This window comes from Myxocyprinus asiaticus, chromosome 3, assembly GCF_019703515.2.
Source record: "Myxocyprinus asiaticus isolate MX2 ecotype Aquarium Trade chromosome 3, UBuf_Myxa_2, whole genome shotgun sequence".
In the NCBI taxonomy this organism is placed as follows: domain Eukaryota; kingdom Metazoa; phylum Chordata; class Actinopteri; order Cypriniformes; family Catostomidae; genus Myxocyprinus; species Myxocyprinus asiaticus.
In genome coordinates, this window is record NC_059346.1 from 33,695,150 (window position 1) to 33,722,713 (window position 27,564).

The 27,564-nt window shown below is 39.9% G+C and overlaps 1 protein-coding gene across 2 annotated transcripts in view; it reads right to left on the reverse strand.

The window, feature by feature from the left end:
- LOC127429462 (phospholipase D2-like) overlaps positions 1-26,256 on the reverse strand; it is a 44,017-nt gene extending 17,761 nt beyond the window's left edge. Inside the window, exons 1-8 of one of the 2 annotated variants that reach the window (XM_051678464.1) lie at positions 25,962-26,256; positions 13,156-13,288; positions 11,267-11,394; positions 9,657-9,799; positions 9,471-9,564; positions 9,179-9,244; positions 9,014-9,072; positions 8,676-8,810 (exon numbers count right to left, since the gene is read on the reverse strand). In XM_051678464.1, coding sequence (XP_051534424.1) covers positions 8,676-8,810; positions 9,014-9,072; positions 9,179-9,244; positions 9,471-9,564; positions 9,657-9,799; positions 11,267-11,394; positions 13,156-13,261 — 731 coding nt within the window. In that variant the 5' untranslated portion in view covers positions 13,262-13,288; positions 25,962-26,256. The other variant, XM_051678454.1, reaches the window with a different exon arrangement.
- Positions 26,257-27,564: the final 1,308 nt, after the last annotated feature.

A 27,564-nucleotide genomic window follows, 5' to 3' on the forward strand; every position in this document is an offset into this window, starting at 1 on the left:
CCATGTACTCCGTCTTGTCGAGGTTGAGTCACAGGCCATTCACGTCCAGACGATCTTTCCAGTGCTGTGTTTGGTCTTGGAGGTCTTGCCGTTCCCTGTCAGCGAGAAATACGTCATCAGCGTAGAGTAGGGACCAAGGGTATGGTGGATCTGCAGGCGCCATCGCCATATCCATACAGGTGATGAAGAGCAGTGGCGAATGGGCAGACCCTTGATGGACTCCGATATTGATGGTGAACGGTGGTGATATCCCGGCAGTACAGCGGACGGCACTCGTAACGCCTCGATAGAGAAGCTGCATCCAGTTGACATAGGCCACAGGGACGTGGTGGGATCGGAGTGAGGCCCATCTGTAGTTACCAGAACTTTAAAATTAATCAGAAATTTAACAGGTAGCTAATGTAACGACGATAAAATGGGGCTAATATGATCATATTTCTTGGTTCTAATCAGCACTATGGCAGCTGCAGTTTGAACCAATTTAAGTTTATTTATTAAACTTGCTGGACATCCTCACAGTAATGCATTACAATAATCTAGTCTTGAGGTCATGAACACATGAATTAGTTTCTCGGCAACAGAGAGCATGTGTCATAACTTAGCAATATTTCTGAGGTGGAAGAATGCTTTTCTTTTTCTTTTTTCATCCCTTTTTCTGCCAATTTGGAAAGCCCAATTCCCACTAATTAGTAGGTCCTTGTGGTGGTGCGGTTACTCCACTCAATCCAGGTGGCGGAGGACAAGTCTCAGTTGCCTCCGTTTCTGAGACCGTCAATCTGTGCATCTTATCACGTGGCTCGTTGTGCATGACACCGTAGAGACTCCCAGCATGTGGAGGCTCATGCCACTCTCCGCGATCCAACACAACTTACCACGTGCCCCATTGAGAGCGAGAACCACTAATCGTGACCACGAGGAGGTTACCCCATGTGACTCTACCCTCCCTAGCAACTGGGCCAATTTGGTTGCTTAGGAGACCTGGCTGGAGTCACTCAGCACACCCTGTATTCGAACTTGCGACTCCAGGGGTGGTAGTCAGCGTCAATACTCACTGAGCTCCCAGACCTCTTAGAATGCTGTTCTAAAAACATTGGAATTTGATTTTTAAAGGACAGATTGGTATAAAATATAACACCCAAGTTCTTTGCTGTAGAAGACAACGTAACAGTGCATCCATCAAGAGTCAAATTACATTTTAGCAGCTTATTTTTAGAGGTTTTTGGTCCAATAATTAGTACCTCTAATTTTCATTGGGTTTAGAAGAAATATAAAGTTGGATATCGTCGGCGAAACAGTGGAAACTTATTCCATGATTCCTGATAATATTTCCCAGGGGAAGCATGTATAAGGAGAAAAGTAGAAGCCCTAAAACTGATCCCTGTGGCACTCCATACTTTTGTTTGATTTGACAATTCCTCGTTTACACACACAAAGTGGTAGCGGTCTGATAAATAGAACCTAAACCATGCTAATGCAAGTCCACTAATGCCAACATAATTCTCCAGCCAATTCAAGAGAATGTTGTGATCTATCGTGTCGAAGGCAGCACTAAGATCTGAAAGCACTAGAAGAAAAATGCAGCCGCGAAAAGATGATAAGAGCAAGTCATTTGTAACTCAGATAAGTGCAGTCTCTGTACTCAAATCCTGAATGAAATTGTTCATATATACCATTTCTCTGTAGAAATCCCCTCCCAATCCACAACCCCACCCTAACCCTCAACAAATATCCCTGTGGTTACATTCGAGTATACACACACAAACAAAAAGAAATATATACATAGAAATATATAAAAAAATAAAATCACACACATTTAAAACTACACTTCTCTCTCCACTGCCCCTACTCAAGAGCCCTCCAAACAAGCCAAATAGCTGCCCCGTTTTTTTATTAAATGAATCTAAGTTGCCTAGCCTTCTACATGACATTTCCTCAAATGCCGCTACCCTGCCCATCTCTGTGCACCACTCTTAAAATGAGGGCGCTCCAGCCGACTTCCATTCCCTAATGATCTGCCGATCATAACACTGGCTAGGACCCAATTTTTTATGCGCTTATCCCCTATATTAATGACTGCCCAATCACCTAAAATACAGAGTCTGGGGCAAAATGAAATTTGAGTACCCAATACGTCACACGTAAAACTCTGAACCCTCAACCAAAATTCTTGGATCTTAACACACCACCAAAAAACATGGGTTGTGTCCCCATCTTCTGATTAGCATCGCTAGCAGGTGGGTGTGTCTTTAAGACCAAGCCTATACAATCTAGAGGGAACCAACAGAATCGATGTAAAATCTTAAATTGCATAAGGCACACCCTTGCATCTCTAGATGTAGACTTGACGTTTTTTAGAATCCTAGCCCACACTCCTTCCACCAATACCAAGTTTAAATCTTTCTCCCATAATCTCTTGAGAGAAGTTGAAGCTCCGTCCCCCAGACTCTGAATTAGCAGGGTGTAATACACTGATGCCTCATGACCTTTTCCAAAAGCAGTAATCACCACTCCCAGAGTATCTGCCGCTCTAGGGGGGTGTATGCTACTCCCAAAAAGAATTGAGACCTGGGAATCCCAAAATGTTGAACCATATTTTCAAAGGATCTCAACACTCCACTCTCATATAGGTCACAGAGTGTATTAACCTCCCTCACAATCCACTCTGTCCAGCAGAAAGGGGACTTATTAATACATAACTTTGGGTTCAGCCATATGCTCGAAGCAACATTTAAATAAATGTCAGAATTAAACACTCTGTACACTTTTGTCCAAATCGAGTGCAAATGCGAGATAATGGGGTGTAACAACTTCTCCAGTTAGTTTGATAGAAAGGCTTTGCAATGGCGAAATAGGGGCAGGCACTTCCTGTTCAATACAAAACCAGGGAGGGGCTCTCTCAGGTGGAAGCGACCAATGAGCCACTGTCTGAGACCGAATACATAATAAAACAATTCTTGGGTAGGCCTAGCCCACCTTTGTCAATCGGCCTATGCAGCTTACTGAAATGTAATCTTGGACGTTTACCATACCAAATGAAGGAGTTAGCTATGCTATCAAATTGTTTGAAATAAGAGAGGGGGATATTTATAGGGAGAGACTGTAAGCAGGTAGTTGAATTTGGAATACAATTCATTTTAATAACAGTAACCTTCCCAGTCATAGATCAATGTAATGAATCCCACCTGCCCACATCGTTCGAAAACCTTTTTATTAAAGGGTCAAAATTAACTAACTAAATCACACAAATTTGCTGGGAATAAAATACCCAAATACTTAATGCCCTGTTTGGGCCACTGGAAGGCCCCCGGCTGAAAAGCCGTTACCGGGCAGTACGCTGTCAGAGCCAAAGCTTCAGATTTAGATCAATTCTGTATCCTGAGAACTTAGAAAAGGAATTAATAATTCTGTGGAGGCAAGGCACAGATCTAGCAGGATCGGAGACGAATAATAAAATATCATCTGCGTAAAGCAAAAGCTTATGCGCCACACCTCCCGCCATCACCCCTGGAAAATCATCCTCCTTTCTTATCGTGGCTGCTAATGGTTCCAGGGCAAGACAGAACAATAATGGGGAAAGAGGGCAACCCTGCCGGGTGCCCCTATCCAGAGTGAAATAATCTGAAATTAATCCATTTGTTTTTACAGCCGCTACAGGGTGTCTATAAAGTAACTTAATCCATCCAATAAAAGTTCTCCCGAACCCATACATCTCCAAAGTCTTAAAAAAAGAATCCCATTCTACCATATCAAATGCCTTTTCAGCGTCAAGTGAGATGGCAGCGACCAGAGTCTGATCATTCGCCACTTACCACATGATATTGATGAAACACCTAATGTTATCAGAGGAGGTACGGCCCCGAATAACCCCCACCTGATCTATATGTATAAGAGATGTCATAACTTTGACGCTAACTTTGACAATATTTTAACATCTTGCTAGATCAGGGAAATTGGAGTGTAACTCTTACACTCACTTGGATCTTTGTCCTTTTTAAGAATCAGACTGATCCGGGCTTGTCTCATGGTTGGCGGAAGCTTTTCATTCTTTAATGATTCTGTAAAAACTTCTAGCAAAAGTGGAGCCAGTTCTGTAGCATAAGATCTAAAGAATTCAGCAGCAAAGCCATCTGGCCCCGGAGCCTTGCCTGTAGGCAAGGTCTTAATAAATAAAAGGTTATCTCAGAATCAAGAGAATTTCTTTGCTCAGTCGTCAGTTTAGGAAGTTCTAATGGTTCCACAAAGTTTCTAATATCCTCATCAGTAGACGAAGACGTGGAACTATAGAGATCAAGATTAATATTAATATCAATGGCCGAAGTAAATACTTCACCACCAGCAGATTTCAATGAGGGAATGGTAGAAAAACACTCTTTCCGTTTTATATATCTAGCCAGAAGTTTCCCTGCTTTGTCCCCCGACTCAAAGTATGAGTCTTGCCATGAATAGCCAAAACTCCACCTTCCGCGACAAAATAGTATTATATCTGTATTTCAATCGGGTCAATTCCCTGAGGCCATTAGACGACATTCGGCACTTCAGCTCTTCCTCTGCACTTTTAATATTCCCTTCCGATTCCACAAGCTCACGTGCTTTGGGTTTTTTGGTGAATGAGGCATACTGTATGATCCGGCCCCTAAGAACCGCCTTAAGTGCCTCCCAAGCCACACCCACAGAGGGTACTGAGGTCCAGTTGGTCTCCATATAGACACTGATTTCAGCCTTTAGCATTTGTTAGAATTCAGGATTTTGCAAAAGGGATACATTAAAGTGCCAACTGTATGACTTCTTTTTCTCCATATGTGGCAACACCTCTAAACACACCAGGGCGTGATCTGAGACTAAAATGTTAAACATTTAAAATGTTTTCTTGAATTTTCTTTAATTGAAGGGGGGCGACACTATCAAGAGTGCTAGAGAAGACCATTTATATTTTCTGTTATTACATCAAGTTCCTCTAGACTTTTTGACTTACGGAGTATGTGAGACAATTCTGGAAGATTATTAGTGAAGCTATCTTTAGTGGTCGAAAGAATAGTTCTACCTGAACGATAGCATGGTGTAGATTGAGTGACATAAGCTGATCGCCGCAAACAAGAGACGAGGTAATGATCTGAGATGTTATCGCTCTGCGTTAGAATTTCTATAGTATCAACATCAACTCCATATGACAGAATTAAATCTAGCGTATGATTATGGCGATGAGTTTGTCTTGTCACATTTTGTCTGACTCCAAGAGAGTTGAGAATATCGATAAATGCTAATCCCAATGTGTCATTTTCATTATCTATGTGAATGTTGAAGTCACCAACAATTAGAGCTCTATCTATATTAAGTACTAGATGTGATAGAACATTTGCAAATTCACCAACGATATCTGAGTACAGCCCAGGTGATCTCTATACTGTAGCAAGGGCAAAAGATGACAGAGATTTTTTTATTTATATCTGACGGTGCCACATTAAGCATTATTAGTTCAAAAGATTTAAACTTATCTCCTGTCCTCTCAGTAACACCAAAAACTTCACTGTAAATTGTAGCAACAACCTTCAGACAAGGCTTACGTTTATAACAATAACCTGAGGGAGTAGATTCATTAATATATTAAATGATTAAATATATGCACACTAATATATTCATCCGGTTTAAGCCAGGTTTCAGTCAAACAGAGTGCATCCAAACTATGATCTGTAATAATTTCATTTAGTGTTTTGGTAGAAAGAGATCTAATGTTTATTAGTCCTACCTTTATATGCTGTTTATCTTCAAACTTTTGTTTTATTTTTCAAGTCTGACCTTAATCACATTTTTTCTAAATGATTTAGTGAGGGGTTTGTGTTTGGTAGTTCGAGGAACAGACATAGTCTCTATATGATATCTAGGTGATACAGTTTCTATGTGTTGTAGTTTATGTGACCTGTGTGACGTCTCAAGGCAGCTAGCAGACGTTTGGAATAGCCAGTTTGCCTGCTTCCTGACCTGGGCCCCAATTAGTCAAATACTATCACTATTAAGACTATGAGCCACAATACTAGAGAGGAGAGTGGCACCTTCCCTGGAGGGATGGAGTCCGTCTCTCTTTAGCAGGTCAGGTCTACCCCAAAAACTCTTCCAATTGTCTATAAATCCTATGCTATTCTCCAGACACCACTCAGATATCCAGCCGTTCAGTGACACTAATCTACTATAAACCTTGTCACCACAATGAGCAGGGAGGGGGGCAGAGCATATTACAGCATCGGACATCATTAGTGCCGACATGAATAACAATTTTAGAAAATCTACATTTGGCATTAGCCAGCACTTGTAAATTTGATCTGATGTCAGATGCTCGAGCCCCGGAAATGCATTTAACAATGGTGGCTGGTGTCTCTATTTCCACGTTCCTTACAATAGAATCACCAATTATTAAGGCTCTTTGAACATGGTTCTCAGTGGGTGCATCACTGAATGGGGAGAATCGACTGGAAACCCTAACAGGATCGGGAGAGTGGTGTCGCTTTGCTGAGCGAGTATGCTGCCGAGACGTCACCCAAATGCCCTGCTGTGGGGGCTCTAGAGCTGGAACCAAAGTGTGTGTGTTGCTCGCTGTACTACCCACATCCGAAACAGTATCTACCGGCTTCTCTTTCTCACTGACCTCCACTAGTGTTCGGATGCATGTCTCCAACTCATTAACCTTTTCCATCAGCCTGACTAATTCCTTACATTTATCACATGTGAATCCCTCACTGCTGACGAAAGAAGCTGTAGTAAACATGTGGCATGCAATGCAGGAAGAAATAACGTGAGCGGATGCCATGACTTCCACAATTGTTTGTTGTTGTTGTTGTTATGGTTTTTCTTGAGTGGCGAGGGTTTGAGACTGATACAATAATCCGTGTAAAACACAGTGGAGAAAACGAATGCATGCAGTAAAGACACGAGATGTAGATAAGCGGGAAAAGAAAAAAGAGAGAAAACGGGTGCGGGCTGTAAAATACACGCAGTTGAAACCGTAGAAAAGCGGAAAAACCCAAAGCACGTGGTAAAATGGCAAAGGATAAAACAATGAACGTATAAGAATAAGCAATGCTTTGCAGGCTAGCAAGCTACAAACACTTGTGCAGCATGCCAGCAGCAACCGGAACAGGAAGTCCTGCATTTTGTATCAAATTGTCCACGGAAGTGTGAAAAAGGAAAGGGGCATTAAACTCATTGTGCTGAGGGAAGTGAAGGTCAGGCTGTGAAGAAGGGTGGGAGGTCCAGGCAGCAGTATTGCTAAATCAAACCTTCTTGGGGACTCAGGGACATGCTGCCACCAGTAATCAGTAGCTACAGTATATACCTTCTCTGAGCATTTCTAGCTCTAAGATAGTGACAGGTCTGGAGAGCGGAGGCAGTATATTAGAGAAAGGTGCATGTGAAGGATAATGACTATTAAAGAGAGAAAATGAAGAGAGAGATATATATTTCATGAAATAAAGTACATTAAGGATTGGAGGAAAAAACAGGAGGTAGGAGGTTATATATGGTGCAAATGTGCACTACAAACACTTTATCTAGATAAATACAGTATGATGAAGAGGTCCACACCCAGATCAGGCAATTCTGATCTTTCTTTTTGTGGAAATGTTTATATGTAAATAGGCAGGACTGAAATTTCCATCACAACACATTAGGAAGTCTCTGGGGTCTCAAATATTCTATATTTTATGATTTACAGCCTTTGTTTTTGTCTAATGTATTTCTGTACATCAGTTACTATTTTACCCTCAGGGTTCTTGCTAGCACACAATGAAGGGCTGGGCAAAGTTGCACCTCTGTTTTCCAGGAACTTACACTGAAACATACTGTTTGGCCGTGCAAAAGCTCTCAGGCAAACTTTGGCATACCTTCATGATCTATTGTTGTTACAAGAAACTTATTTAAACTGGCTCAAGCCCTTACAGGAAGAAAGAAAATGCTTTTTAATGTGTGTTTCCTGAGATATTATGCAGTTAAATCACTGACAAAAGGCATTTGTTGGTTATAATGTAATTTCATTGTAATGTGTGCAAGTTGTGTGGCTGAAAAAATACAACCCTTCTGGCCAGTGCAAAATAATTCTGAATTGTATTAGAGACACAAACGTCCATCCACAGAGTGACAGACCTCTAAATGCCTAGGCCTGATCTGTCCTGATTGGTGGTACATGCAAACAGGATGCAGATGTCCTCTACACTGATAAACTATTGGGAGAACTTGTTTGACAGGTTTCCAACCCAAGCACTCTAAGCTCCAACTACACCTTTAACCTTTCAATGACCTACTGTGATTTTGTTGCAGGAAGGAAGCTCCAGGCTGAGACAGATCAATATTTGTTTTGATAGACAACCATTTCCACTCTACATTGCACAATACTGCACAATGTAAATTAAACGTACAAGATATAGGATCTCTTTGCTGGATGTGGCAACAAGTGACGTTCATGTTTTTTTTTAGGGTAAAATTAGACATTTATTTATCACATGACAATGGAATGTACTGAAAAATAACTTGAACTAAAAAAATGAACTAATTTGTGAAAACTATTGGCTGTTGTGTGTCCACTGCCGGTATTTACAGCTCTTCTAAAAACATGGACCATAAAACAACAGAGAAAAGCTTGAAGTAAGGTGAGGTCACATAGATAACAGACACATGCTGGAGACACCAACCTGGACATGTAGAGAAGGAATGAATCCTTCACAACCAGCCAGCGGCGAGACCATCTGAAGCAAAACTGATGGTGTCCGAAACAGTTGAGCCCCTGGATGCGGTGACCACCTGACCTTTTTAGAATATAACCTTCTCTGTGGAAAAAAAACAACAACATAAACTAAAATAGAGTAACAAAAATAAATTCAGACAACAATAAAATCAAATCAAATCACTTTTATTGTCACACAACCATATACACAAGTGCAATAGTGTGTGAAATTCTTGGGTTTGTGGAATAGTATTGAATAGTATTGAAATCGACAATCACAAAACAAGAGAAACAATCTCTACTCACAGTCCTTTGGGACCAAGGTCTCTGATGAAAGAGAGTGGACCGATCGACAGGAAGTCCAGCTATGTACACAACACACATATGTATGAAATAACACGGGCCACCAGAACATTTGGTGTACAACTGTGTAGTTGTGAATGGGTGTGTTTGTGTGTGTGAGCCTCTCACCATGCCATGATAGTTCCTGTAGAAGGTGTTTTCCAGTAAATTGTTTAAATATTCCTCCAGGTATTTCTGAAAAACACACATAAAGAAATAAACACCCAGGTGCAAGGAAAAAACAGAAAAAGTCCCACACACTGTAGTAGCTTGTAAAAACTTTGGTCAACGATCTTCTTCTGGTATCTGAAGAAAAGTCCCTGAAGCAGATCTTTGACTGAAAGGTTATTTAATAAAGATTTGCAAACTGCAACCATTGCTTTATTGTTTTAGTATCCATATTGGTTGCATTAGTATGTACTGGTTTGCTAGACGTTCTGCTGATTCTATTTGTTCCATGTAAAGTCGGCATCTCTTCTGTCAAACCCGCCAGCTGTTGTCTCTGAATGGCAAATCTAAAGAACACAAAGAGCACAACACAAGTTAAAAACTCTAGCCAAAACAAATGTTGCATTGTGAATTTGCATGTGCCTGTGTGTAACCTCACCTCCCCAGAGGCAAAAACTGCAGCATCACTTTGTGTTTGTACAGGTCCCTGTGGAGCTCCTGGAAGTGCTTGTACTTTCTTTTTACCGTCCATGTGAACTCACCATGCGTCAGACGAACCGTGTACAGATTGCAAATGCGTACCTACATACAGGATATTTCGGTTATCAGGTACAGTGTCAAGAAAAAGTATGTGAACCCTTTGGAATTACCTGCATTTATGTATAACTTTGTCTTAAAATCTGGTTTGACCTTCATCTAAATTACAATAATGAACCAACACAATCTGTTTTAACTAATAACACATTAATTATTGTATTGTTCTTGTATATACAGATTACAACATTCAAACATTCTCAACCCCTAGGCTAATGATGTCAACAAAACCTAATTAGTCATGAGTCAGGAGATGGCAAATCTGGCATCCAATTAATGAAGCGAGATTGGAGGTGTGGATTACAGCTACTTTGACTTATAAAAAGCACTCAAAAATGTTGAGTTTATTCACAAGAAGCATCTGCTGACATGGACCATGATGCCTCGCAAAAAAAAGAGCTCTCAGAAGACCTATGATCAAGAATTGTTGCTTTGCATAAATCTGGAAAGGGTTACAAAAAAATCTTGAAGAGCTTAGATATTCATCTGTCCACAGTTAGACAAACTGCCTATAAATGGAGACGACTTAGTACTGTGGCCATTCTCCCTAGAAGTGGCCGTCCAGCCAAGATGACTCAAGGGGCACACCGCAGAATGATCAATGAGGTTAAAAAGAACCCTAGAGTAACAGCTAAAGTCTACTATATGGAATACATTAAACAGGCATGGTGTCCATAGCAGGACACCACGAAGGAAGCCACTGCTTTCCAACAAAAACATTGCTGCGTGCCTGAAGTTTGCCAAAGACCACATTGACACTCCATAATGCCACTGGGAATATGTTTTGTGGACTGATGAAAATAAGGTTGAATTGTTCGGGAAGAACACGTGGCACTATGTATGGCGCAAAAAGGGCACCGCATACCACCATGAAAACATCATCCCAAAGAAGTACGGTGGAGGAAGTATTCGATTTGGGGCTGCTTTGCTGCTTCGGGATGCCGCTTGCCATCATCGAGGGGAAAATGAAATCCCAAGTTTATCAAGATATCCTGCAGGATAATTTAAGGGTGGCCAATAGAGATGCTGTGGAATGACCTCAAGAGAGCCATTCCCACCAGACATCCTAAGAACATGGCTGAGCTGAAGCAGTTCTGTAAGGAATAATGGTCCAAAATTCCTTCTGAACGTTGTGAAGGTCTAATCCGGAGCTACCAGAAATGCTTGGTTGAGGTTATAGCTGCCAAAGAAGGATCAACCAGTTATTAAATCCTACTTACTTTTGCCACAGCACTGTGAAAGTTTAAATGGGATGTGTTCAATAAAGACATGAAAGATTATAATTGTTTGTGTGTTGTTAGCTTAAGCACATTGTGTTTGTCTATACTTGTGACTTTGATGAAGTTGAGATCACATTTTATGACCAACTGATGCAGAAAACCAGCATATTCCAAAGGGTTTACATAATGTTTTTGCCACTATAATACAATAATATGCAATCATGTACAAACGCACCTTGGAACGGGTGGTGTATCTTTCTGTATTTTCCACTTTGCAGGTGATAGGCATGCCATGGATGAGAGGAGAGATGGCTCCCTCCTTCAGATCTGCCAGGTGATGCACCACGAAAAAATCACGCTCCTCTGATTGAAAGACACACAAACACAAAATCTCAGGAGGTGGAACTCAACAGGTGGGCTGTGACCCAGACAGTCAGAAAAACAGCCGGAAATATTATTTGCAAAAATAAAATGCATCTAACCATATAACATAGTTACAACAGCAAAAACACAAATCAGACAGATGCCAACATGGACAGGTTGTGCCCCATCCTCAAAAAACACGAACAAAACTATGCAAGGTAAAATACAATACGACTTAGACTACATTAACAGAGGTTTACCCAAAATGGCAATTCTGTTATAATTTAATCACCCTCATGTTGTTCCAAACCCCCATTAATTTTTTCTTCTTCTGTGGAACACAAAAGGGGACATTAGGCTGAATGGTCAGTCTTGGTCACTATTCACTTTGATTGTATGGAAAAGATGTAATGAAAGTGAATGGTGACCGAGGCTGTCGGTATCTAACATTCTGCCTAACATTTCTGTGTAAATAATAACAGTTTTCATTTTTGGGTAAACTATCCAATTGCAACTGCATATGCAGTTCATGGTAATATTAATACATTTTAATGTTTGATATTAAGGACGTTTTAGTTTAATTTTGGTAATGTGTAGGGTCGCTAACTGAAGTCCAATGTAAAATCTGGGCCCTGGAGAAAAATCAGTTGCGAACTAAATTGAAGGGTTTTTTCCAAACATGTTATAAGAACAGAGTATTTTCTTGTGTAATTGTTCCTATAATGGTCCTCTCTTTTAATCACATTTGCTCTCTCTTCCTCCCACTCTGCCTCTCCGTTTCTTGCTGTGTTTTGAGGAACAGCCATTGTGACAGGCCTCACTGTCTACCATGTTATATGACCAGCGGTCAAAGATCAGATGAGTCACTTCGTGTCAGATTCATCTGTTCAGGAACATGATCCTACTAGAAGTCTGTGAATGAGAGAAAACTTGAGGCCTGTTGCCACAGCTGTGAAGCTGGTCAAACCTCTCTCTGTATTCCAAATTTTTCACAATCTTTTCACAGGGAATTGTAAGGACTCACAGTCATACATGCGAACTTTGAATATCTACTCTTGCAGCATGACTGACATATGGATGTGGCACAAAGAATCTTTTGTCCTCTAAGACAAATAAGCAGTGTTAGGTGTAATCTGATAACAAAGTAATAAATTACTGTAATCTAACTACTTTTTAAAAGTCAAAAACGTTACACATTACATTTTATATTATTGTAATCAGATTACAGTTAATTACATTTAAAGTATATTACTTGGGTTACACATATCTAAAATATTATTTATCTAGAATAAATTTAAAACATGAATTATGTTCTTTTGTACTTTTTTGCATTTCTTTGACATCTGAAAAACTTTAAATATTAAAATAAATTGAAAAAAATTCACTAGTTTTAGGTAAAATAAAATGCTGCACAATTGAGTTTCACAGTATAAATGGAAACATCAATGAAAAAAATCTGATTACCTGTGGTACAAGGCTACTACGGCTAAATCACAGTGTGCTGACATTTGGTACACTTGTTTTTGTGATATTGCTTACATATAATAATAATAATAATTAGTAGTAGTAGTAGTAATATTATAAATAATGATACGAATAAAAAAAATGTATTACAACTATTTATTATTAAATATTGTTATTAGTAGTGTTATTGCTATTCCTTTGATAATAAAACACACCTGAACCAGTCAATCAAGGTTTTTTGCATTCAGTTGAAAAATTTGTGATCTCTCACTCACTACTGTGTGCGATTTCTCTCACCACATTTGTTTTTGATAGATTTCAGTTGATCCTCAGTAAGACTGAACACCACAGAGTCCACACATTTCCGCCACCTTTGTACTGCATCTGTCTCAGGACCAGCCATAAGGCTACTGGTCAATGACTTTTTGACCTGTGCAAACACAGCCATGCACACAAAAAGAAAAGCAAAATGTTAGGTAATATAGGAAGCATAGAAATGTTAGCATGCCATTAGATCAACGGATAAGACAGAAAATCAAGTCAGGAATCTTGGTGTCATTTTGGAACAAGATCTTGATTTCAGTAGTAATATTTAAGCAATAACTAAATCAGCCTACCACCATCTCAAAACTTTTGCAGAATTAGATGTTTCATATCCAGTCAAGACTTAGAGAAACTTGTTCATGCTTTCATTACCAGCAGGGTGGACTACTGCAATGGACTCCTCACTGGCCATCCCAAAAACACCATAAGACACCAGCAGCTCATTCAAAATACTGCTTCCAGGATTCTCCCCAAAAACATTTCACCCCAGTCCTCAAATCATGTAGAATCAATTTTAAAGTACTATTACTAGTTTATGAATAACTCAAAGGCCTAGGACCTAAATGTGGACCTTTAATTTTCCCTTTCACATCTAAAAGTCACATCGTGGTAGTTTAGTTTCACTTTCACATCTGAAAGTAAAAGTGGAGATTTATAGTTAAAAAAAAAACGTAAATATTTATATGTTTCTTACCCACACCTATCATGTCTCTTCTGAAGACATGGATTTCACCACTAGAGTCTAATGGGTTACTTTTATGCTGCTTTTATATGCTTTATGGACCTTCCGATTACTGGCCACCATTCACTTCAACAGAGCCGACATATCGTTCTAAAAATCTTAGTTTGTGTTCTGTAGAACAAAGAAAGTCACACATCTGCAATGGCATGAGGGTGAGTAAATTATATCTTCCTTGAGGTCCAATGGCAATGGTACCAAAACAGTCACAATTTAGTAATATTTGATCATTTTCTATGCTGTTTTTGGGCCTCTGTCTGAAATGCTCAGTTTTGGCCTAAGCGCCTCGTTAAAACCTCAACGTAAACACCCACTGTTCTGATTGGCTAACATCATGCAACCCCTCAAATTCAGCAAAATCAATCGGAAGAACATTATAAAACAAAATTGCAGGGTTACACATAACGCACATCCAGCACATTGCATCTGAATATGACGCATGATGAGACGTTGTGGGATGTGTAAATACAAATGAGCAATGTTTCGTGATGTCAACAACAGACAGATTTTAAAACGAGACATTTCAGCAGGGTGGCAACTATAAATGCTCTTTTTGACTGGGGAGGAAGTTTGAGTTCTGAAATTTACAGTATGTTTTTATAGGACAGTTACCTCTTATATGTCTAAATATCAAGAAAAATTTTATTCTCCATTCTCCATTCAATGAGACAACGTTTAGCTATTATGCCACCAGCAGCTGAAACCAAAGGTCAGATGTGCTCCAACAGTAGCCACATTCAAATCCAGACTGTTTAGCTGTGCATTTACTGACTGAGCACTGTACTGCACTTTACTTATTGCACTGTATAATTTTATTTTTGTATTTGTTTTTCTTCATTTTTATTGATTTTCATTCATTTTTAAATCAGAAATTGTATTTCTTGTTCTTAAGTCATTTTAAAATTGACTTTTGTTGGGCCTCATGTACTCAGATAGGAGACAAAGGCAGGCCTACATACAGTCATAAATCCTGACTGCGGCCTGTAGGAACACTCAAAGTCTGATAACACAAACGGCACCAAAATCAACCAAAGGGAGTCCAAAATAGACTTCAGATCCCATCGAGCCTTGCACACTTTACACCTATGTGTGAAATTATTAAGGATCGAACTCTCAACTCCTATTGGATTAAAAGCACAACAGAATGCGTCCCTCAACCATGACGTCATCGAGAGTATAAAACCTCAGAGATCCTTCTAAGCTTTGCTTCCAGCGACAGTATGCACCACGTCTAGTTTCAGCCCTGCTGCTCCCAGGTGTAGCCTCATTGCCCAAGGACATATGTACCTGAACTTTGGCCATACAATCTTCATCTTGCTGGATGAGCCGAGATTTCTCCGTGTTCCATGAGCACGCTAACGGATCCGAAGGAGACTGCCGAGCAATCCGCGTCTCACCCTTTTGCCTGCAGTAGTGAAGAAAGAAGATTTCTCTTCCTTCTTCAACTTAACTGATATCGTCGCCAACCCGCCAAGAATCAGCCGCCGTACCGCCCGCCGACAGAGCGAGGAAACGGCCTCCCGTCATCACCCGAGCTTCGAGGAACCGAGTCGGAGTCAAACGACGGACGAACACGCATTCTACCCGCGTCCTCACGCGACTCACGTAAGAGGTTTACGTCTGGGCAGAGATAGATTATTATAGTGTGTTATTCTTTTGTATCAAGGCTATTGCTTGTACAGTTTACAGACCGCCGAGTCCGCTCATTCTTGATAATAATACACAAGGTATTATTGTAATTTACTGTTACCATTAATGTGATTTGCTGTGTTGTCGTCCAACCACGTTGGGCTGCTTGTGCATTTCCGCCATCGCGGGTGAGACCGGCACACTGAGTTTATCCATTAAAGAACCAACGACCGCGTCGGACAGATAACGAACCCGAGTCTCCGCGTCTCTGAGTGATAAAACTAATGGTTGCCATCTCTCCCACGATCGCTAAAACCAGCTTCAGTGCCGTCACTCTGTTCTCTCTCTCTCATACTAACCGCACACACACACATGACCCCTCACAAACATACCCACACACACATTTGGCCAGCAGATAACTTGGTGATAGAGTCCAGCTTTGTCCCTAAGTTATCATACCAGCGGAGACATGCGTTAAACGGGCAGTCGCCATTAACCAGTCTCTCCGCCCACATTCTTTGGCCGGAAACCTCGCGTGATGTACTCTCCATGAGAGCCACACCCGCCATTTTGTGCCCTCCTTCTCTCCTTACACACACACACACACACATACACACACACACACACACACACACACACACACACACACACACACACACACACACACACGCACGCCTAACCTCCTCATGTATTATAGGCTTATTTGTTACCATTTCTAATCATGTTACTGTTTAGTTTGTAGTTGGAAGTAGGAAGTTTATCGACTACATTGTATTGATTATTAATTGGTATTACTGCATCAATAAACTTTGTTATACTTTAAAGAGAAGTGTTTTGGTATTGCACCTGTGCCAAGGGCTGGCAGGGGATGTCAGTGCTCGGATTCAAGCCTTCATTGTTTTCCTTTTGAATGTCGATGTTCTCCGGACGTCAACTTTCCTAAGAGAACAATCCTATATTGAGACTGCTATACTATCTGGTTATTAGTCCCCGATTCCAGGGTGGTGCCCCGGCGATATTAATCCTTATTAATATTCTATTGATTTTGATAATTGATAGTTATCTTTGATGATTGTTGATTTGAAGGATTCATAAGTTAAAATTGATTCTAATCAATGTTCTATTGATATTAATAATTATCTTTGATGATTGTTGATTTGAAGGACTAATAAGCTAATGTCATTTCTAATTAATGTTCTATTGATTTTAATAATTAATAATTATCACTGATAACATTTAATATTCTATTGATTTTGATAATTGATAGTTATCTTTGATGATTGTTAATTTGAAGGATTAATGAGCTAATGTTGATTCTAATCAATGTTCTATTTATTCTAATAATTAATAATTATCTTTGATAATTATTAATTATTGCTAATAACCAAACCCGCTCCTTAATTGCTAATAACCAAACCCGAATGAAGTGCCCAACACTTTATTTTCTTTCTCTTTTTCATTTCTATATAAAGCACTTTGAATGACCTTTGTATATGAAATGTGCAATATAAATAAACTTGACTTACCTAGATAAAACTAGAAGCAAACAGACTATGGACTGGATGTGGCAGAACAGCTAAAATATATGCAAGCATAAAAAGAAAGCATTCTCTGAATGGCTAGTAGATCCTGCCTGGGGTCAAATGGAAAGGATCACTTTTGTCTCCTCACACTCTCACAACTGGGATACAGCAGTTTGTGTTGGGATCCCTGCCCTTCTCCACTTGTACCAGATTGCCCATGAAATCAGTGGCAAGCAAGTGTTGTGTACTCTCAGCTAAAAATCCTTCTCATTGCAATTTTACTTGATTGGTGCACATCTTTGCAAGCTCCTTACATTACAAATGTAATGGTTTTTGAGGCTGTCAGTTTTAAATTAGAAATCTGAATATTCGATGAATTTCAGATAAAAATGCACATTCCAATGCTAAAATGATCATTCAAATTTTGGATGTGTGCCAAGCACTAATGATGACTTACAACCCCAATTCCAAAAAAGTTGGGACAGTATGAAACATGCTAATAAAAACAAAAAGGATTGATTTGTAAATTATATTAACCCTTTGCTATATTGAAAGCACTGCAACTATACATTTTATGATGTTTTTCCTTGTGAATTTCTTTGTTTTTTGAAAATGTACAGTAATTTAAAATCAGATGATTGCAACACGCTCCAAAAAAGTTGGGACAGTCGAGTGTTTACCACTGTGAAACATCACCATTTTTTTCTAATAACACTTATTAAGCATTTGGGCACTGAAGACACAAGTTTGTTAAGTTTAGAAAGTGGAATTTTCCCCCAGTCATCCATTACATAGGTCTTTAGCTGCACAATTGTACAGGGTCCTTGTTGCCGTATGGTGTGCTTCATAATGCACCACACATTCTCAATTGGAGACAGGTCAGGACTGCAGGCAGGCCAATCTAGCACTCACACTCTCTGCTTACACAGCCATGCACTAGAAATCCAGGCAGTATGTGGTTTAAAGTTGCCCTGCTGGAAAATGCAGGGACGTCCCTGGAAAAGACAGTGCTGGATGGCAGTATATGTTGCTCTAAAAATTTTTATATATATTTGTCTGCATTCATGTTCTCACAGATGTGCGAGTTAACCATGCCACGGGCACTGACACACCCCTGGCCCATACAGACACTGGCTTTTGGACCTGACGCTAATAAAAGCTTGGATGGCCCTTTTCCTCTTTGGCCCAGATAACACGACGGCTTTGTTTTTCAAAAACTTTATGAAATGTGGACTCTTCAGACCAAAAAACACATTTCCATTGTTCTACTTTCCATCTAAGATGAGACCGAGCCCAGAGAAGTCAGCAGCGCTTCTGGACAGTGTTGATGTAGGGTTTCTGCTTTGCATAGCATCTGTGGATGCAGCGGCGAGTGGTGCTGACTAACAAATTTTTACTAAAGTTTTCCCAAGCCCATGTTCATGATATCCATTACAGATGAATGATGTTTTTTAAGACAGTGACGTCTGAGGGATCAGAGATCATGCGCATTAAGAAATGGTTTTTGTCTTGCCCTTTACGCACTGAGACCAGATTCCTTGAATCTTTTAACTATATTGTGCACTGTAGAGGGTGAAATAATCAAAATCCTTCCAATTTGTCTTTGGGGTACATTGTTCTCAAAGTGCTGGATTATTTGCTGAAGCATCTGTTGGCAAATTGACAAGTCTTGAATGATCCTTGCGCCTTTACGCCAATAGGGCATCTAATGCTCTGTGACTCATAAGCGAGGGCGATCGCATCAACGATCCAGTGAGAAAGCCTTTGTTTGGAGACGGACATGCCTTTTGTACGTCCTCCATAACAAACGAAGAGCTGATCTGACAATCTAAACTGGCGAGTGCACTCCACATACGTGTGCAATGCCCACACGAGGCATAATAAATGCACCAACTGCTCCTCATCCGAATTAGATGGTGGAGAAAGGAGAGCTTGTAGGTGCACTATCTGAGCCCTGAAGGGTGTGCAGTTCTCAACAGCCCGTGTGAGGACGCGAAGAAGCTCTCTGTCAGTGGCCAGTGTGCACTCCTCACCACCGCTGGGGGAAGGGGCTGCAGCATACTCCATGGACCATAATCCCATGTCCAATGCCGTGAGGGACATGCCATCATCATCAGACCCGCCAAATACATCAACACCGCGCTCATTCACAGATGGCCGGAGGTCGTCACGTGCGTACTGCACTGGCGAAGACACTGCGTGGGAAGATCGAGGGGCTCGTGGGGCATGCGCCGGCGCGAGATCCTCCTCGGGTTCTTCCATCTCTACCTCGTGGACCCGCAGTGCTTCCTTATGTGGTCCCTCGAAACTTAACACAGAGGAAGCAGTCGGAAGGGAACGGGAGGTAGAATCATCCCTCAGAACGAGGGTGACCCCAGAGCGGAGCATCTTAAGACTCATGTCCTCACAGTGAGGGGCAGTCTGACACCATGAGAGCTGCTTCGGCGTGGGTACGGCCCAGGCAGCAAATGCAGCTCTCATGTTGGTCTGATGGTGCATTGTGTCACTCACAGGAACACTTGCGATATGACATCTTTAAAAAGACGTGTATACACAAGCGGCTCTTTTATGTGTGTTTTACGTCACTCGAACAGAATTATATTATATAAATTGAAAGGATACTCGAAAGGAAGAACTCCTGCCTGGATTCTGCGGGAAGCGGGGACACGATCTGGTGGCAAGACAGAGAAACTTCTTCGCTGGAACACTAGAGGGGGCGGGTGAATCTTCGCTGCAGGCGCTGGACTCAGGCGAATAACGTCCTGATGGTTCTGCAGGGAATCCCATCTACTGAAGAGTGGGCTGATCATGATGAGATGATCCGTCGTAGTCGAGATGAGACGATGCCGGTCTTGAAGGAAGAAATACTCAAGAAATGATGTTTGAGCGCCTGCTTATATAGGGCAAAGGCATGCCTAAAGAAGCGGAGCTCAAACATCATTGCCAATCACGATTGCCGTTATGATACAAGGGCTTCAACTAGGTTGTGGAAAAGGGATTTTCCCCATAGCGTTCAAATGCAATGTCGAGTGAAGTGAATTGATAGGGAACTGCATTTAATGAAAAACACTTATACCGCCACAGTGAGCTTATGTCCGTGGAAGTACTGTGGCACCGTTATAGGCTACTGTTCAACACCAAGTTAACACAGGACATCTACTGACGCGTTTCCTTTCTTGTTTGACTTTTTTACTTAATATTTAGGGTGAGTAATGATTTACCATCTTTCTGCACTGTGTTCTTTTTTACCCAATTTGGAATGCCCAATTCCCAGTGTGCTTTTAAGTCCTCGTGGTCGCATAGTGATTCGCCTCAGTCCGGGTGGCAGAGGATGAATCCCAGTTGCCTCCACGTCTGACACCATCAACCCACGCATCTTATCACGTGGCTTGTTGAGCGCGTTGCCACGGAGACATAGCGCGTGTGGAGGCTTCATGCCATCCACCGCGGCATCCGCGCTCAACTCACCACGAGCCCCACCGAGAACGAACCACATTATAGCGACCACGAGGAGGTTAACCCATGTGACTCTACCCTCCCTAGCAACCGGACCAATTTGGTTGCTTAGGAGACCTGGCTGGAGTCACTCACCATGCCCTGGGATTCGAACTAGCGAACTCCAGGGGTGGTCTTTTACCACTGAGCTACGCAGGCCCACCTTCTGCACTGTGTTCTTAATCCCTATTAGGTGTTAATGATGATAGTGGAGGATTTTCTTTTATTTTCTTTCTAACGTCCTTTTTTTTGTTTTTGTCTCTGGACAAGTAACTTTATTATTCTGGCAAGTGAATGACCAATTGACATGACAATGCTTAATGTCAAGCCCTGCAGAAACTAAAGAATCCTGTTACCATTTATACCTGCTGTATCTTCCAGATAACAACTAAATTATCTAGTTTATCCTCTATATTGTATCTCTTTATGTTTCAGGTTATTTCTTTTGGAAACCACTGTTTATACATAAACTCTTCAGCCACACCACCAGTAAAAAATAAATAAATTTAAAAATCACTTTTTCCTCTGATTACTGTCCTCGTGGTAATTAACCCCTTACATTAAAATACTACCCATTACAGTGGCCACTATCTTTGATTATGACAAACAATTTCACCTTCACCTACAAACCTTATCCGATTGTCACAAAAAAAAAAAAATGTCATAGGATCTCCAGATTGAGCCACACAAAAAATTATCAAAAGCTTTTGATTTATGCAACCATTACCGAATTACACTGTAACAAAATTAACGAGGTCAGTGTAAAACAGGAAGTGAAGCTGTATCTCGGCAGCGCTTTGTCCTATCAAAGCAAAACATAATACACATCATTAGGACCTTGATCTGAGGGTAAAAATCTCAAAAAAAAAAATTTTTTGCCCACAACCTTTGAACAGTTTTTTCTAAAATCTTGACGTTGGTGTTTATTCCTTAGGATCCTGAGGATTTCGACGATACCAGTTTTTGCAAACTCAACCGTATTGGCTCTCCGCTATTTTGAATTTCATTATAAAGTAATGTATCTTTTGAATGCTTTGCCGGAACCTGAAAAATTTTGACAATGTCCTGAGGGTATCTGAGCAGTTTGGAGACAGCGCCACAAAGTGGTCAAAATACTAAGTCAATTCAAGCAAAACAGTTTAGGTTTCCTCCTTGCTTCCTTAAAAAAAAGGAGTAAAAACATCCTTCTAATCCTGGATAAACAACAGCAGTATCTCAGCAACAATTTTGTGCGCTGACTCAATTTTACTGAAACTGAGGTAAGCATAAGATATAGACATTTATGACAATAGAAGGCATGTCAGCATTTAAGGCGATTTAGAAATCCCAGTCTTACTTTTTTAAGGTCCAAAAAAAGAGGATGTCTGGGGAAAAGGATGTGTTGTCACCCTATAACAAGCAGACACTGCAGCTTTTCCGAGACTTATGTCTCTGCAGAACAAAAATGGGCTTTTCCCAATCAGTGGGCGTTTTCAAACCATTGAGATTCCCTACTTTCATTGGATAGTTTAGAAACACCCCTATGGAAAACAACCATTATTGTTCAGCAGAGAACTATACTTGGCTTTTCCTACTTACATTACAACTTGTTGACAGTTTTGCCCGGTGAACATGTGCTGTACTGATAAGCTTTAAACTGGGTGGCCCCCCAGGATCTGTCAGTTTTTGTGTCTACATCTTGATTTTTAGCTGCTTAAAGCATTTGAATTAAGTTATATTATTTGAATTATTTGAACTTATTTTAAATATTTTTATTCATCTTTTGGCCCCCTTGGAAGTTTGTTGCAGCCCCCTGGTTGAGAACCACTGTCGTAATCCATGTTGTAAGTGATTAACGAAACAGCATAAAGATACCTCAGGTAATTTGATACTGTATCTTTCTACTACAGAGCCATGTCTCTGGGATTAAATAACAACACTGGATAAGACAGTGACATCATGACTGACACATGATGAACATTTTAATAAAAACAAAGTATTAGGATATCGTTTTACAACACCAAGTTACAACAAGTTATGTTTGTATACATAGCCTTGTATACATAGCCTAATTTATTGTAGCTGTATTACTTTTCAAATATTACAAGGTAATTTTAATTAAAATAGGAAGAGATCATGGAAAAGTACACCAATTAAACAGAGGAAAAAATCAACAGGGACAGGACATTGCTTTTTTGCCTATTGACCTCGAAAGAACTGATATAGGAAGAGTGAGTGAGAGACAGAGAGAATATTAGTGGATGTTGCAAAGTGCTCTGACTGGCTGTGCCCACTGTTGCCAAGGAAACCAGGCTCCAGGTGAAACACTACACAGTTTAGGGAAGAGAGATAGAGAGCGAGAGAGAGAGAGAGAGAGAGAGAGAGAGAGAGAGAGAGAGAGAGAGAGATTTGTTAAGAGCGTTTGCCAGCATTCTATATTTACAACTGTTTTGCCTAGATATGAAACCACAGCTCAAACCACTTTCACTCGACGGAACTGCGCCCATGTATGTCAATTGTCTGTGCTTGCTTTAAAAAGCTATATCAGCCTGATAACAACAGCTCAAGCAGCCTAATACCACATTTCCATGAAAATGTATTCTATACACACTAGGGCTGCACGATTATGACGAAAATCATAATTGCTGATTATTTCCTTTGATGTTGTAATTGCGATTATTCATATGAATTAAAGTAATTTATATAAAAATACTTGTTTTGTGTGGGGAAGTTGCATGCCATATTCTTTATGTAGGCAATGCATCAAAACAGCTTGAGAACTATGTTCCTGCTTTAATATTTTAATTGCATGTAAAACAAAAAGTGTTATTTACACTTTGAATAAATTGTACACAGTATAATTTAGATAGTGAGCATTACTGATATACCTTTACACTTATTTAAATGCATCAGATTTGCCTCTATAGAAAATCATTAAATATTTTAATTTTTGCGCAATGGGAGTACACCTAAATAGAAAGCTGTAATTGACACTTTTCACGATTATATAATTGTGACAACTGTAACTGTAATCTCGATTATTTTTTCAATTAATTGTGCAGCCCTACTGTACACTGAAAGATTCCTCACAAAGTGATGCTTAAAGGAATAGTTCACCCAAAAATTAAAATACTCATTATTCACTTACCCTGATGCCATCCCAGATGTGTATGACTGTCTTTCTTCAGCAGAACACAAATGAAGATTTGCAGAAGATAGAGCTGTTAGGTCCTTATAATGGAAGTACACAGGTGCCAACTCTTTGACAGTCCAGAAGTCACATTTAGGCAGCAATAAAGTAATCCACATGACTCCAGTCGATCAATGAATATCTTCTGAAGCAAATCGATATGTTTGTGTAAAAAATAAACAGATAATTAAAACGTTATTAACTTTTAAAAAGCGCTTCCCACCAGCAGCTGACACGAAACATGACGCAAGCGCGTCTGCAAGTTCACGCGAGAATTCAGAAGCAGCGCTAATTTACAACAGAAGAACGAACATCACGCGAGAGTTCGGCCATTTCAAACTGCATCAGAGCCCTGGATGGAAGCGCCGATTTAAAGTTAAAAAAGTTTTAATTATTGACTTAATTATGCGACTGGAGTCACATGGATTTCTTTATTGCTGCCTAAATGTGACTTTTGGACCATCAGATTGCTGGCACCCATGTACTTCCATTATAAGGAACTGACTCTATCTCTAGCTCTATCTTCTACAAATCTTAATTTGTGTTCTGCTGAAATAGACAGTCATACACATCTGGGATGGCATCAGGTTAAGTAAATAATGAGAGAATTTTCATTTTTGGGTGAACTATTCCTTTTAAGGAATATTCCGAGTTCAGACAGCATTTGTGGCATAATGTACATAATAACCACGAATATTAATTTTGACTCCTCTGGGTTACAGTGAGGCACTTACAATGGAGGTGAATGGGGCTAATCCATAAATGCCAAAATACTCACCCTTTCAAAATTATAGCCACAACACACGTAAACAATATGCATGTTAACATGATTTTTTGTGTAAAGTTGTAAAATTTTATATAACTTTGTTGCTATGACGACGTAACATTATGCTGTAAACCCTAAAACTACTGTAAAAACGATAATTTAAACAACTTTACAGCTCAAATAATACACAACTTTTAACAGAAGATTTAATGTATGTGCTTTTATACAATTATAAGCTTCACATTTGTCTTTAAACCATCCAAAAATTGGCCCCGTTCACTTCCATTGTAAATGCCTCACTATTACTTCGATTGTTGCTGTTTTTTTGTTTTTTTAAGTCGAAATAAATACTTGTGGTAATCAGCAACATGCCACAAATGCTATCTATTGAGTTTAACTTGTCTTGAACCTGGAATATTCCTTTAACTGAGGGATGTGCATTACAAAGTCTATATGAATGGGCCACAGGAACTGGAGACATTCCAACTTTATAAACAAGGCCGTGAATTCCTCACTATATATATGACTGATATCTACACTTGTCTCTCCTCGTGTCCTGTAAACACAAACCCTTCTCAAACACTTTACCTCGTTAAAAATATACCAAATCTGATTCGACCAAGTGTACGTGATTATCCACAAACACAATCGGATCTGGGCATGAGGAGTATGCCCGGTGTCTCAAAACCTGTTGAGCTGCCTATCTAGATAGCATAATTTGACATATGGGCGGCTTGCTAAGTTTCGTGTGTCTAATGCCCAGTCTATGTGAACAACTCACAAAGTTTACGGCGTCAACAATATCGACTGATTAACATTCCTGTCCCGTGTTTTACGGGACACGTTCTCTTTCCATCGTTACTCGCAACCTCACAATGAATTTAGTTAGTAGGCCTAACTGCAAAACATCTAACAGCGATTTTATAATAATAAAATATTTTACAGTGTGTAACGTCAAGCGTAAGAGAGATATTTTGCAATTCACTGTTGAAAACGTGTCTGCAGCCACATTTTTCAAATGCCCCGTGATCGGAATAATATCTCTTTCTTTTAAGACTTTTTAATTTTACTCACCCAAAAGAAAGGCGTCGGTTTTAAGTGTTTATTTGGGCCCTTATAATTCCGTATATTGTTATTTCTCACAACGACTCAAACTTCTGGATAACTTATCCTCCATCACAACTCCCAAGGCGTTGGTTTTCTGTAACTTTCAACGTAGGCAAACTTGAGATGCCGAATTTACCGTAAAGCCCCGAAAATGATCCGATGCCGCAGACGAAATTAATACATACGCGCACACTGTCCCTGCGTACCAAACGGGATAAATCAGCCTCCAAAGGGCACTTCGATGTAAGAACAGTCATGATAGTCATGCTGTAAGATCGCTTCAAAAATATTTTCCAATCAAAATTACTTAAAAGGTGAGTTCCAAATAAACGTCATTTTTGAGCCCCACACCTTTCAGCCTCCCAAAGCTCTCACAGTGGATGTTAAAGTCTTTGAAGGGAATAGGGATGATCACTTCTGAATGGAACGCACCCACAACAGTGTGTCTACATGCCCATTCTGACGCAGTTGAATGTGATACGTTCAAGTCCACATTTCATAAACAGACTCGTATCGTAGTCTGAAATTGTTAACCATTTATTTAAAGCACTATTTACGAAGAATATTTGTCACTTTCTCTCGCAAAGACGCGACGTGGGCAACCTTCATTACTGCAACACTGACACGCAGCATGTTCTCAGACGCACTCAGGAGCCTTTATAGCCTTCTTCAAAATGTTTGTGTGCTTAAATGGCGCACCGATTTATATCCACACACAGCGAGCTATAATGCAGGAAGCAAATACTTGAAACCTCGCTTATGGTAGCAAATTAAAGGGATAGTTCACCCAAAAATGAAAATTCTCTAATCACTCACCCTCATACCATCCCAGATATTTATGACTTTATTTCTTCTGCAGAACACAAACGAAGATTTTTAGAAGAATATCTCAGCTCTTTTGGTCCTTACAATGCAAGTGAATGATGACCAGACCTTTGAAGCTCCAAAAATCATATAAAGGCCACATAAAAGTAATCCATAAGGCTCCAGTGGTTAAGTCCATAACTTCAGAAGTGATATGATAGGTGTGGTGAGAAACAGATCAGTATTTAAATCCTTTTTTTACAATAAATCTCCACTTTCACATTCTTTCACATTTTGAAAGTGAAAAAGGAGGTTTTTGGTTAAAAAAATAAAAATAAAAAAGGAGGACATATTTATCTGTTTCTCACACACACCTATCATGTCACTTCTGAAAATATGGAATTAACCACTGGAGTCTTATGAATTACTTTTATGTGATTTTTGGAGCTTCAAAGTTCTGGCCACCATTCACTTGCATTGTGAGGACCAACAGATCTGAGACATTCTTTTAAAAATCTTCATTTGTGTTCAGCAGAAGAAAGAAAGTTATACACATCTGGAATGGAATGAGGGTGAGTAAATGATGAGAGAATTTTCATTTTTGGGTGAACTATTCCTTTAACACTTTCAGTGCACAAGGACTTGCAATAGTTCAGGACATTTAGTAATTGTAGAATGGAAACATTACTCAGCTTTGATTAAATAATTCACTTCTCACAGCGCTTCACTTTTTCCACATTTTGTTATGTTACAGCCTTATTCCAAAATGGATTAAATTCATTATTTTCCTCAAAATTCTACAAACAATACCCCATAATGACAACGTGAAAGAAGTTTGTTTGAAATCTTTGCAAATTTATTAAAAATAAAAAACGAAAAAAAAAATCACATGTACATAAGTATTCACAGCCTTTGCCATGACACTCAAAATTGAGCTCAGGTGCATCCTGTTTCCACTGATCATCCTTGAGATGTTTCTACAACTTGATTGGAGTCCACCTGTGGTAAATTCAGTTGATTGGACATGATTTGGAAAGGCACACACCTGTCTATATAAGGTCCCACAGTTAACAGTGCATGTCAGAGCACAAACCAAGCCATGAAGTCCAAGGAATTGTCTGTAGACCTCCAAGACAGGGTTGTATTGAGG